General features: G+C 34.4%; 1 protein-coding gene across 1 annotated transcript; it reads right to left on the bottom strand.

Annotated features, from left to right (window-relative positions):
- Nucleotides 1-234: 234 nt before the first annotated feature.
- ARL6IP1 (ADP ribosylation factor like GTPase 6 interacting protein 1) lies at nucleotides 235-12,822 on the bottom strand. Its single transcript, XM_052001841.1, has 6 exons — nucleotides 12,494-12,822; nucleotides 10,242-10,375; nucleotides 9,715-9,834; nucleotides 5,443-5,560; nucleotides 4,563-4,647; nucleotides 235-2,043 (listed from the first exon to the last, which is right to left on the bottom strand). Exons 1-6 carry the CDS (start codon nucleotides 12,527-12,529, stop codon nucleotides 1,925-1,927), a joined length of 612 nt encoding a protein of 203 aa, XP_051857801.1. The 5' UTR covers nucleotides 12,530-12,822; the 3' UTR covers nucleotides 235-1,924.
- Between the last annotated feature and the right edge of the window lie 351 nt (nucleotides 12,823-13,173).

Raw genomic sequence — 13,173 nt, 5'->3', positions numbered from 1 at the left:
GTTTTAACTAAAATGGGGCACTTGGTTACCCAAACTAAAACTGTCCCTCAAGTACCCTGTCATGGGGACAACCTTAAAACCCAGAACCTCCTTAGCTATACAAATTGGTCCAAGTTCCTCTGGAGTTAAGTAGATGTAATGTTATGGTGAATTCAAGGTTAACTGATAAAACACAAAAATGTTTAATTTAATTATATAATTTTCTTAGTTGAGCTTTTAAAAAAATGCTAGAACTTAAGTGAAGAGTTATTTTTATTTTTTTCCCCTCTTTATTCTCTTCCCACTTCTTTCTACACAAAACACAGTAGAAGGAATAATACAGGATTAAAACAGCAGAGGTCATCAGTACAACACACAAAAACAGCTATGAAGACAGGCTTATTTACAAGAGGAAATAAATGCAATATTTTCTAGGTGGTTTATCAGACAACATTCATAAAACTAATCATACTACATGGGCTCCTTGGCTACAGTAGTATTCTGAAAACAAAAATTTGCTGTTAGAACTTAAATATCACAGCCCAGTTCTTATGATTTCAGTGCAATTAAATTCACAAAACTACATCATAGTTAATAAAAGAGTTTATATATTGTTTCTAAACATTCCTTGACATTTTTCACAGGGGGCAGGGTGTTGATGGAGAGCAAGTGCTGCAAGCTTCAGAGGTTTCATTTAAATTCAAAGCTACCTCAATTTCTGGCTACTACACGGAATAGAATATGAATATCAGGTAAATTCAAAACATACAAATAACAGGGGCACTCTTTCTAGCATGCTTTTTACCAATAACCCTTTTGTACTCTATGGAGTGGTCAAAGAAAAGGACAGAGGCAATCTTTTTTTTAATGCTAAACCTATGATGAAAGCAATGTCTTATAACTAATAACCTGAGTCACATTCTAGATTTGAGAATTTAAAATAGTATCTCATGAGATCTGTTATCTACTAGAGTGGAGCTTGACTAACATAAGGTTAAATTGCATTGTTTGGCCTAACTCTTAAGTTAGGAAAGAATGCTATTGGCCACAACTGTTTCTAATTTTTATATAATGATGACCATTCATCAGTTTTTCCTTTGCCCTCTTCCCCAAACTAGGGATTTAGACAATTATAACAGTAAGACTGTTTAGGAATTACTATAAGGAAGCTTCTCAACAATTTACTAAATAGAACTTAACCACATCTTAAGTGAGGGGGCAGGAGATTGATAACCTATGCCTGATGGCTACTTAGCAGAAATGGTCAAATTTTTGCCCACTGTCAAGATGTTTCATAGGGGGAAAACAATAACCAACCATTAGCTAGGCCATGGAACTATTTTTCAATAATTCTGTGGGCATCTCCATGATAATAGGAATGGAAAATTAATGTTAATTGGTCTCTTCATCAGAAGTGACAAAATTGGTCATTACAATCCACGGAGCCAAATTTTTGAAGCAGGATGTGAAACCTATTTTCTATAACCACAGACCATCACTATTTCTCTAGGAGGAATAAGTTTAACCTGAGATTTTCCATTGTAAGATGGACTTATTACTCAAGTTACTATTAACATTCTAAAGATTAAAGTGAATTACTATACTAGTGAATTACTAAACTACTATACTATAGAATTGTTTTAGTTCCCTAAAAATGCCAGTCTAGTTAACCTTGGGTAAAGAAATAAGAACAAGACCAGAGGAAGCCCTTTCACAGACAGCAATTTTCCATGTTATCAATATTAATCAGTGAAGACACATTCTGTTGAACTTTACATAAAGATATTATGCATGGGACTTCTCAACTAGTCAGTCTCAAATTTTTATCAAGAGCCAATCAGAAGTTGAATGAGAAAGTAAAAATGTGCTTCTGTAACATTTTAGTATTTTGTAGAAACTTTTCCCAAGGACACAACGTCACACTGATGATACTGAAAGAGATGCATCATTCATTTTTCTTCTCCTTTTGTTTGAGGAGCTTGTTTATCTCCCTTTTGGCCATTCCAATGTACTTTGAAATGATTCCATGTTGGTTTAGTCCAGGAAGTAACAGTAAGAATGTCACTAAAAGCAATAAGAAATTAAGTTGAAGAACATGTATCAAACAATGCTTTATATTATGGTTACATACACTTGTTCTTTCTCCTAATATTTACAGAACTTCTAAAGTCAAAGAAGTAGTCCATGTTTTTCCTCTATTTCTGAAATACCTTGCACAAAGTAGGCATTATATAAACATTTTACTTTTAATTTTTTCATTAAAAAAACTGATTTTCGTTGAGACAATAAATAACAACCTTTTTAAAATACACAGTGGTGGGGCAGCTAGGTGGCACAGTGGATAAAGTACCAGTCCTGAAGTCAGGAGGATCTGAGTTCAAATCTGATCTCAGACACTTAACACTTCCTAGCTGTGTGACCCTGGGAAAGTCAATTTAATCCCAACTGCCTCAGCAAAAACCAAAACAAAACAAACAAATATACATGTCACTCAAGCAAAACAAATATCCTATACTGGCCATGTCCAAATAATGTATCTCATTCTACAACAGAAAAGAATTATTTATATAAACAATGAAATTGGATTTTAAAGGCACCACTTTCCAACTACAGTTAAGCAGTTCATCTTCTGACTGTCCTGTACTCTTGAATCCATGCTTTATATCTTTGAATCCATGCAATTTAACCAAACCCAAAAACAAGACCAACAACCATCATTTACCTCCTCCACTTCTACTCATGTTGCTGAACACCTGGAAGAAATCACCCATTTAATTAAATCCACTATGAATTTATGCTGCCTAATCTCAACTGGACCCTCAAAGCAATAAGACAACCCTTTTCACTTCTTTCTAAATGACTCTTTAAGCCACTTCTCACAAAAGCTGTTTAAAGCCATTTTCTTCTCTTAAATTTCCCAAACACCATCATCTCCTTTTTAACTCTCAGCCAAGGATCTTGCCTCACTTTCCTGAGGGTAAAAAGTGACATCTTTTAAACATCTCTTTTCTATATTCCAAACCACTTAATATTATTCCCCATTCATTTCTGTTACATCTGTCTCTGTAAAAGGGACCTAATTGCTTTACATATACCATGACCTCACTATTTCCCCATTTTCTCCAGCAGTTTGTCTCCATAATCAACCTTCTTTACAATCTTCAATCTCTTTATTCCCTTTGTCTACAAACATATCCAAGCCTTTTCCAGCTTAAAAAAATCCTCAATACATAATATCTAGTATCCCTTAAGCTATTATCCTCTCCTGTTTCCCAAACTTACCAAAATGCTCTTTACTCTTATTGGCTCTACTTCTTCTCCTAATTTATCATATCTCTTTGCAAAATGACTTCTAATCTCATACATAAACCAAAACTATTCTCCCAAAGTTACCAATCTTTGACACTGCTGACCATCCCTTCCTCTTAAATATATTTTCCTCTTGGGGTTTTTATGAGATTGCTTTCTCTTGGTTCTTCTCTTTCGTTATTTTCTGGTTCATTCTATCTAACACAATCTCTAAATGAGATTGCTAACTCATAAATCCCCATGGGTTTAATATAGTTGACTCTCAACTTATCCCTAGTCTTTCCTGGGTTCCAAGAGTGAATCTCCAGCTCATGACAGAATTTTCAGATGGGATAATTAGTATTTCAAACTCAACTTACTCAAAACCGAATTCATTCTTATTACACAACCCTCTTCCAAACTTCTGTTTCTGTCAAGTTTATCCTCCTTCATGTCACTCAGGTTCCCATCCTTGGTATATTATCTTGGATTCCTCAATCATTTACCTTCTATAGCCAATCAATTGGCAGTTCCCAGTTTCTATTTCCACACTCTCTCTCAAATAACTCATTATCTATCTATGTTCACATTTTAATTCAGGCCCTCATTACCTCTGACCTGATCTTTTGCAACTGATTTCTAATTGGTCTGCCTGCTTCAAGTTTCTCTCCTGTCCAAGTCATCTCCCATTAGGCTGCCAAAATGAATTTCCTAAATATAGGTCTGACCATGTTACTCCTCTTATCAAACTTCAATGACTTCATATTGCCTCTAGAATCAAATATTATAAAATCCTCTGTTTAGTACTTAAAGCTCTTTACAACCTGGACCCTTTCTACTTTTCCAGTCTTATGACATTACTCACCTGCATACTCTTTATACTTCAGACATTCTGCCCTACTTGCTGTTCTGTATATATGACATACTATGTCCCATCTCAGTGCCTCGGAATTGATTGTCCTCTATTCTATGCCTAGAATGATTTTCCTCTTCACTTCCCTCTCCTAAGAATTTTGTCTCCTTCCTCCAGAACTCTGCTCCAGTGCCAACTTCTGCATGAAATACTCCCATAGCTCTTAGTATCTATGCCCCCCAAAAACCTATCTTTAAGGTATTTATATACAATTATAAATGTGCATTTTTTCCCCTTTTAGAATATAAATTCTCTGAAGCCAGAAGCTTTTCCATATAGCTTTGCTATCCCTGGCACAATGCCTGGCATATAATAAGAGCTTTAAAATGTTCATGTTTGATAGACAGCATAGTCCTTTGATTCAGTCTCTGAAAAAGCTTACCAATAAGATATGTGAGGAAAAGATTATGGACTTGCTGTCCAATCCAAGCAACTGCAGCAAGGGAAATAATCATGGTCATGAAGTACTAAAAAATAAAAATGAAAAAGAAGTCTTGTTTATAGAGGTAGGTGATTCCTAAAACAGCTAAGTTCTTTAGGATTTTGTTATTATCATAAAGCAAATACAAATGATCTATGTTTAAAAGTTCTAATTTCAATCTTTGCTCAGACCTTCTAATGTAAATCAAATCATTACTGATCCTTGCCACATCTCAAAATTTCCCTCATAGTAGTTTTGATATATTGCAGATCAGCATGAAAATTTAAGTGGGAATTTTGGGGGAGAGTTTTGTGGAAGTAGCAAATGACATGCAAGGACCAGTAGACACAGAAAACTTTAGAAACTCAGAAATGCATAATGCATGTATAGTATTATATAATATCAATTTAAATTTTACAATAAACACTCCATAAAGGAAAAAGAAAAAGTATAGATTTCTTTTCTGGTATGAAGGAAGAGCCAAAATATTTTATGTCAAATTTTTCAGATCTTGAGGGTTCTATACTCCTAATCCCCATAATGTAGAAGGAACAATTGTATTAGTTTGGAACTTAACCATTGATACTTAACACTTCCGTTATATTATGCAAAAGTGAAGCAACACAAAGGGATATTTATACCAGATACAAGACAGGTATTTTACTTTTGTTTCAACAAAAGAGACCAGTAAAAAATAAGGAACAAAACCAACCATGTACAGATGGTAGAACTTTCTGATATAACTGGGTGAAACACTACTATCCCCTTCCCCACATTATTTCATAGTCTACAATAAGTCAAATTAGAAGATATGCTAGGTAAATGTGTCAAAAACAAGTACCATTTTAGGTTTTTCTTCCTTCAGTGTGAAGAGGCGTCTCCACCAGCCAACAGTTCTGCGCCGTGTTTTCACTAGATTGCTGCAGATTTCATGGAATCTTTGCTGTTGCTCAGTAGTCCTAGTGAGATAATAACACATCCATCCTTGCTTTTATTGTGAGAAAATTTCTATTTTATATAGAATAATTAGTCATGAAGAACAATGTGTCATCTTACATGACAAAAATCTGGCAAAGGCAGAACAACAAAGCAAAATACTTTATCCTAGACATGTAGAAGATCTTATATGATTATGTGGCTCCAGAATCATGTTTTGTAAACCTCTTTAATTCAAAGAGCCATCTAACTAGTCTATGGTCTATAGGAGTTAATGTAATTTATTATTATGTAAGAACATTGAGGAGATCTTTAAAAGTCACAGACTGCCCATATAAGAGGGGTATGTGGCTTACAAGCTTCAGTGTGAAGTCCTATGGAAGGAAAAAGGGATTACAAGGTTTCTAATCAATGGCTAAAAGGTTTTTATCTAATGTAATGTCATTTTAAAACAAACTTAGTCCTGGATATCCTATATGAACTAAACCTTTTATTTCTGCATTTTAAGCTTTCATGAAGCCCTAAAAACAAAGATCAAAATTTATTAATATTTCTAAAACCTAAACATTAGTAATGTTATACATCTATTGAATCTTTAGTGATTCCCTGTTGTCTCTAAAGTAAAATACAAAAGCTTCCGCTTATTATTAAAAGCTTTCCACAATCTGGTTCCTATCTTTTTTTTTTTTTCAGTATTTTATTATTCCTTTTTTTCAAGGAGTCCATTTTATTGTTCCAACTGATCTACTTAGCTGCTCCCTATAAATGATAATTTATCATTCTAGAATGTACTCCTGACTTACTTATTATTATGCCTTGCAGAATCCCTAACTTCCTTCAAAGCACTGCTATATTAGGTCTTTGTTTTGTCTTGCTTTCTAGGAATCAAGAGTCTCATTTAAATTCTGAGTATTTAATTAAGACCACCAAGTATATGGTTATTGATACTACCAGGTCTGGAGTAGCATAGTACATTACATTTTAAACAAACATTAATTTTGAAAACTGTGGATTTAAAGTTATTTTTTAGCACTAATATCTTAACAATATATTTATCCACCCAAATCCTGTTCATCTTCTACCAAATTTTTATTTTTTTTTTAAAGTACACGTTTGTTAAACATCAGAAAACGGAATTCTATAGACAGAATGTTCGGGAACTTACTATATAAGCCTTGCAAATCATCTACTCTCCTTAAGCTTGTTTCTTCATTTGTAAAATGAGAGGGTTAGACTTAGCCTCTCAGGTCTCTCCTAATTCTAAATTATTTATTATCACAATTATCAACACACTAAATGACCAAGGCAAAATTATTGGTATAAAAAGAGTTTCCACTATGCTTTTAGTTCAGCTATACAATTTCCCACTAAAAACTAGACACATTCAAAACAATATATAATATGTTTTTACATGTCAGATGATAAGTAAACAGTGATTAAAAGTTTCCAAGCCATGTAGCTATTCCCTACATTAGGCACAACCATTTCAAAAGGCAATTTAATCAAGTTGCATTTAATTTCTCATTGATTCTGTTAATTGAGAACATTTCCTTTTTAAAAATTCGTTGCTGCTGGTATAAAAGAAAAAATATTACTAATAATTAAGTAGGTCATGGTCCTTTTCTTTCCTGCCTCAACTACCTAAGTCACAGATACAATTCATGCAGCAAGGTACCCGTTAATCACTTAAGTCCTTTATGATCAATGATCATTTTAACAATTGTTTTAATAAGTATGATGCAAAGGGAAAATTTTGTGAATCAGTGTTTGTTTTTTTTTTTTTTTTAAACATGCTTCTTGTTCCCAATCTAAAGATAGTCAACATGTTTAAATAAATTTTAAATCATTTGTTAGTAAGAGAGACACACCGCACCACTACCAATGATGAATATAAAAGTCTCTCTCTCTTCAGAAGTTTTACACACAGAAGTATATACAAATTAAAGAAAAGGTACTTTTGGAAAGAGTGGTAGTAGATATGGATATAAAGTTCAAGGTAAGGGGGAAAAATGATGCAGAACTGGAAAAAGGCAAATGCCCAAAGTAATCAAATCTTACATTGGGATTTATTAACCAGAAATTACAACTTCATAGGTTCACCTAACTTTAGAAATATAAAACAGGAGAAATATGATTATGAAAAAAAGTCTGAAAAATATTAGAGAACTGTAAACTTAAAAGTCAGTCAAATGATACGACATTCCACTACTGTGATTTCAGGCTGCTTCAAGAAATACAGGGTTCAAAATGAGGAAAAAGGTAGTCCAACTATGTCATCACATTTTAAGAAGTATATTTTTGGCTTTAAGAAGACAAATTCAAAAAAGAGAGAATAAAATGGGTAAGGAGTCTTAAGCTCATGCTATTAGAAGATAAAGAATGGGCATATTTAGCTAAGTCTTTATGACAGCTGTCTTCTAGTATTTGAAGAGCTGCCTTAAGGAAAGTTTCAAGGAGCATCTAAGAAATATGGTTACAAAAATGCAGATTTAAATTCAAGATAATAAAAATTCTTAATAATTACAACCACTTAAAAGTCTTAAGGGTCAAGCAGTATCAGGATATAGTGAGGACCTTAATCAAATTAAGGATAACCATTGGTTGGATATTTTTATACAAGCTGACCACAAGGTCTTTTCTAATTCTGAGACAAAGTGATTTGTATTTTTATAAGTTTATGAGTCAGAAAATTTTTTTCAGGATTTTCTTTTCTTTACAGATTTACTAATCAAATTTTAGGAATGAATGGTGGCTATAAAATTTGTCCAATCTAATTTTATACACACATAGAGATTTATATGAAACTGCTATGCTAGCATTCTGGAAACAATTTGGAAATTGTTTTAACAAATTGTGTTAACAAATAGTGCATACACTTAGGTCCATAGCTACCACCAAAGAGACCAAAGAAAAAAAGAAAGGATTCTCAAATACAAAAATATTTACAGGAGCTCATTTTGAGGTGGCAAAGAACTAGAAACAACTAGTTTCTGCAGATGGAAACCAGATGGAGAATAGTTTAGCAAATTACAGTATATAAATGTAATGGAATGATGAAGGGTACAATTCCAAAGGATGACTCGTATGAACTGATGCTGAGTGAAGTATACAGGATCAAAAGAACCATTTATACAGAAGACAACAACAATGTGAAAATAAACAACCTTAAAGATTACAATAAGCAACCACAAGGCAAAAGCAAGTGTGAAAAATGTTACCACCTTCTGAAGGAGATGGATTCAGGTACAGAATGAGAGCTACTTCTTAAGACAAAGCCAAGTTTGCTTTATTATGCATATTTGTTACAAGGGCTTGTTTTTCTTGAGGAAAGAAGAGTAGGAAAAAGGAAAAAATAGATTTTTGCTCACTGAAAATGAAAAATAAAAATAGAAAAACACTAAGAAAGAAAATCTAAACACATATTGCACCGAAACTCTCATTTTTGGCATATTCATTAATTTGTTATGGATTTGGTTAGACGCTTACATGAAAATTTTTTTTTTAATTCTTTTAAATGAGATGAAAGAATAAGAACAAACTTTCAAAAGTATAATCACAATTTTATATAATAGTCAAGGATAGAAACACAGATTGGGAACACAGTCCATCTAGTCCAAACTATAAATAGAAACCCAGAGAAGTGATTGAAATCACACAGGTAGGTAATAAGACAGTTGGTTCTTGAATCCAGGTTCCTTGACCCCAGGATAGGGGGTCCACCTACAACAATGGCCTGCTGTTATTAACATCATTTATTTGTATATGTATTTCTTAATAATTCAAATTTTATGATGTAAAATCAGCTTATTTTTCAGGTTTTGTTTACAGACATAATATAATATATTCACTTCCCACCAGGTTAAAAAAAAAAAAAAGAAAAACATTCAGCAAACACAATATTTTCAGCTAAATTAAACTTCTTTCAAGGACTAATTTGGCCAATTTCAATTATCTCCTTAATATCTTTGATTTGGTTGTCTTTTCTCAAAAGTAATTCTTTCCACTAGCCAGAAGCATCTTTCCTCTTTCCTCTATTCTTCTAATGAATTTTACACTATTAACTCTATCTCCTTGACACATAAGCTAGCAATTAAATTAGGCATCCTAAAATAACAACAAATGCTTTTCTCCCCTTAATGCTAGATATATTGAGTTACTAAAGCATTCTTTAACTTACCATTTATTGGAACCAAATATTCTAGGAGCAAGAATGGGTACAAGGTAGTCAGCCAGGCACAAAAACATAACGAAACAGGAAACACCAGAAAGAACAGATGGATCTAAGTAGTAGATCAAACTATTAAAGAAAAAAGAAAACAAATTTAAATATCAGACTACTGGACATTTTTTACCTTATAAAATCAACAAAAACAACAAAAATATGTAAAGCACTCACTGCAAGCAAAGTAAAGGAGTGGATCTTGTGACAAGATAAGCATGGTATCTCAAAAGGCTTAAAAGTCTAGTAGATGAGTTTAGCACCAATACAGTTATAATGCACATTACGTGATAAATTACATTAGAGCATTGTAAAACAAAGTCTACATAAATAATGAAATGTGAGAAAGTTGATCTAAGAAAATGTATTCTTTACAGATTATATAGATTTAAAGATTTAGGGCACTGCATCAAATGGAGACTTAATAAAGGTGGAAGTGAATACTAAAGGCAAATATCAAAATATCAACCTCAAAGTTCACTTACAGGAATACCAAAGAAACAACACCCACAACCGCAGGTGGAAACCAGGCTCTTTCCCATCGAAGGATTTTATCAGATATAAGCATCACTTCTCCCCATCCTTGTAACTGTTCTTCCAGGCTGGCAGTTTCTGCAGCCTGCATAAAAGAAATACTTAAAATAGTACAATATTCTTAACAGTAATTATGATGACTTGAAAGCTAAATTCTTCTGTGATGTTACAATGTTCATAAAATATCTATTCTCAGCTGAAACAAGGCAATAATTCTATATATTTATTTATTTTGCTGAGGCAATTGGGGTTAAATGACTTGCCTAGGGTCACAAAGCTAACTGAAAGGAGATTTGAACTCAAGTCCTGCTGACTTCAGGACTGGTGCTCTAATAATTTTAATTTTAAAAAAAGTGATAGAAAGATTCCCATATACAACAAAATATTTATAGCATAAGTTTTCTATAAAAGGATAGAGCTAGAAATAAATTAGATTTCCACCAATTGCAACTGAACGAACAAGTTGTGGCACATCACTGTGCTCAAAGAAATGATAAAATGATATGATGAATAAAGAAAAACATGAGAAGACTTAAGAATTGAGAATAACAGACGTAAGGAAAACAGGAAAATGTGAATGAGAAAAACAAGTGTAAAACAACAGAAACTAAATGTCATAAATTAATAATGACCAAGCCTGGATCCAAACACATAAGATACATGGGTGTGGTACATTGTATATGATGTCCGACATTTTTTGATGTATTATTTTTGCTGCACTTTTTTTCTTATTTGTTATAAGAGATAGCTCTCTAGAGGGAAGATGGAGAAAGGATAGACTGGGAAATGTAGGTGATACAAAGGTAAACACCATCAAAAAATAATTTCACTGGGCTGAAAATTTTTATTTTATTTTATATAACTTTATCCCAGAACTAATTTTAGGTTGATTTCTAAAACAAAAACAACCAACTTTAAAATGATAAATTTGCATAATAAAGGGGAATTTACATCTTTTTTTGGAAAAAGGTTTTTTTTCCCCCTACCATCACTGAAACAGGGATATACTATATTAATACTATATAATATATACTATAAAATAGATGAAGCCTGATTCCCCTTGCAGTTTGTGGAAGAATCTGAGAAAGTCAAATTGTCATAAAGTAAAACTCTTGAATAAGTAAAATACCTTGGCTAATGTAATAAAAGTTAATCACATAGCTAAACAATGCTTATAATCTTAAAACTAATGTGAAACCGAATTATTTCTAAAAACCAGAACTAATCAGATAAGAAAAAATGTAGTATTTTATCTTAAAACAAGCAAGTCATTGTACTTTGTGAGATTTATTTTCTTTAAAGAAGGGGTAAATTAGATGTTCTCGGTTCCATTCCAACTCTAAATCTTAAACTTACTATACTTAAACTAAACTAATTTAATAAACTCAATGATTACTATGTCAAAATTCAAAGGTTTTCTATCTCCACAATTTTCGATTACATGATCTAATCTTCCAGAGTACAGAAGAAAGAACACTGGGAGGTCAGGTTTTCTAAGCTGAGCCTGTCAGTGAGTCGCTCCAGATTCAAGTTTTCTCAGTTTCTATAAAGGTGTTGGTCCAGATAATCTCCAACTCCCTTTTCCAGCTCAGAAAGCCCGTGATTGTCTTACACCAAAATCCCAGTCAAATGACAAGCATTCCAACGCTCTCCCCAAAATCACACGCTAAGTAATCTAACCAATCCATTCCGCAGCCCCACCTTCTACCCTCCACCTCCTGCCCCAATTCTCCGAAGCAATTAAGTCTTCACCCTTGGATGAGCTCATCCGAAATCTGAGGAAAATTCTATTTCTGCTCAACCTTGATGTTTTCCCAGGAAGGGAGTGGGGGAGGGGGCGGAATAACAGCAAGGGCCCTAAAAAGCCTGACCAAGGCCCTAGCACCGCAAGGTAAGATTGTTTACTTCCCCATCTTACTCGAATCCATCTATGCATCCACATTCCCCCTCCCATTTCTCCTTCCCAACCTTCTATCTAGGACTAATCCCAAAGCCTTCGGCCTGCACCCAGCTTAGGCTCTACTCAGGAATTAAAGAGTGGATCAAGGCCCAACCAACAGTACTCAACACTCAGATGGGAGGACAGGGATGATGATCCTCCCTCCTCCCGCTCGCCAGCATCAAATTGGGGTCGCGGCACCCAACTAACCTAATAGGAGGAAGGCCTGGGACACGTCTCTATACGGGCTTCTAGGCTACTCACCAGCAGGTTGCTGCTGCGATTGTCCCCTTCCGCCATGGTGGCCGAAGCACCACCCAAATTCACTGGTCGGCGCCTCCGATTTCTACGTAAAAGTAAGAAACAGTAGGGAAAAGATACTTTGCCAGATTCTTAACAGATATGGCTTTTCTCCCTAGTCGTTTTTATAGGCCAGTTCCCTTTCCCGACAGGCCTTGAGAGTTTGTCTTTTCATTGGTAGAATTCGGGCGAAGCAAAGGCTCAAACCAGCCAACCACGAGCTGGTGCATGTTTTCAAAACGAGGTTGAGCAAGATATAAAGAAAGCCCTGGATTGAGAGGCGGAGAGATGGATTGGTTGGCCAATTATCCTTTAGATCCGTTCTAAACCCTCCCTCCCAACCCCTCCTTTTAACTCCTCCCTTCCTTCTTTCCACTTCACTTTGCAGATTCGGAAGCAGTTCAACCGTCACAGGTACGGAAGAGATTCGCACGCGCATGCGTCAGTAGATGGGAAATATCCGACTATAATTCATTGCCATTTTGCAAAATGCTACGCATGAAGACAGAGCGCTGCTGTACGTTGGGAAGGAGAAGGCCTGGTGTTTGATTTATATGGGGCTGGTACTACGAAGACAGCATTCGGCCTTGAGTTAGGACGAATTCAAATGAGCCCTCAGATTCTAGCGGTGTTACCCTGGCCAA

This window comes from Antechinus flavipes, chromosome 1 (genome assembly GCF_016432865.1).
Source record: "Antechinus flavipes isolate AdamAnt ecotype Samford, QLD, Australia chromosome 1, AdamAnt_v2, whole genome shotgun sequence".
Taxonomy (NCBI): domain Eukaryota; kingdom Metazoa; phylum Chordata; class Mammalia; order Dasyuromorphia; family Dasyuridae; genus Antechinus; species Antechinus flavipes.
The sequence above is the reverse complement of the archived record's forward strand: the minus strand, read 5'-3'. Positions and strand labels throughout refer to the sequence as shown.

What these genes read in the sequence shown, in the direction of transcription:
- ARL6IP1 (XM_052001841.1), bottom strand. Translation starts at nt 12,529, where the DNA reads ATGGCGGAAGGGGACAATCGCAGCAGCAACCTGCTG. An exon ending in ATATTTGGTTCCAATAAATG is followed by an intron (nt 5,561 to 9,714) that starts GTAAGTTAAAGA and finishes TTATCTCACTAG; the next exon opens with GACTACTGAGCAACAGCAAA. An exon ending in TTTCCTCACATATCTTATTG is followed by an intron (nt 2,044 to 4,562) that starts GTAAGCTTTTTC and finishes TATTGCTTTTAG; the next exon opens with TGACATTCTTACTGTTACTT.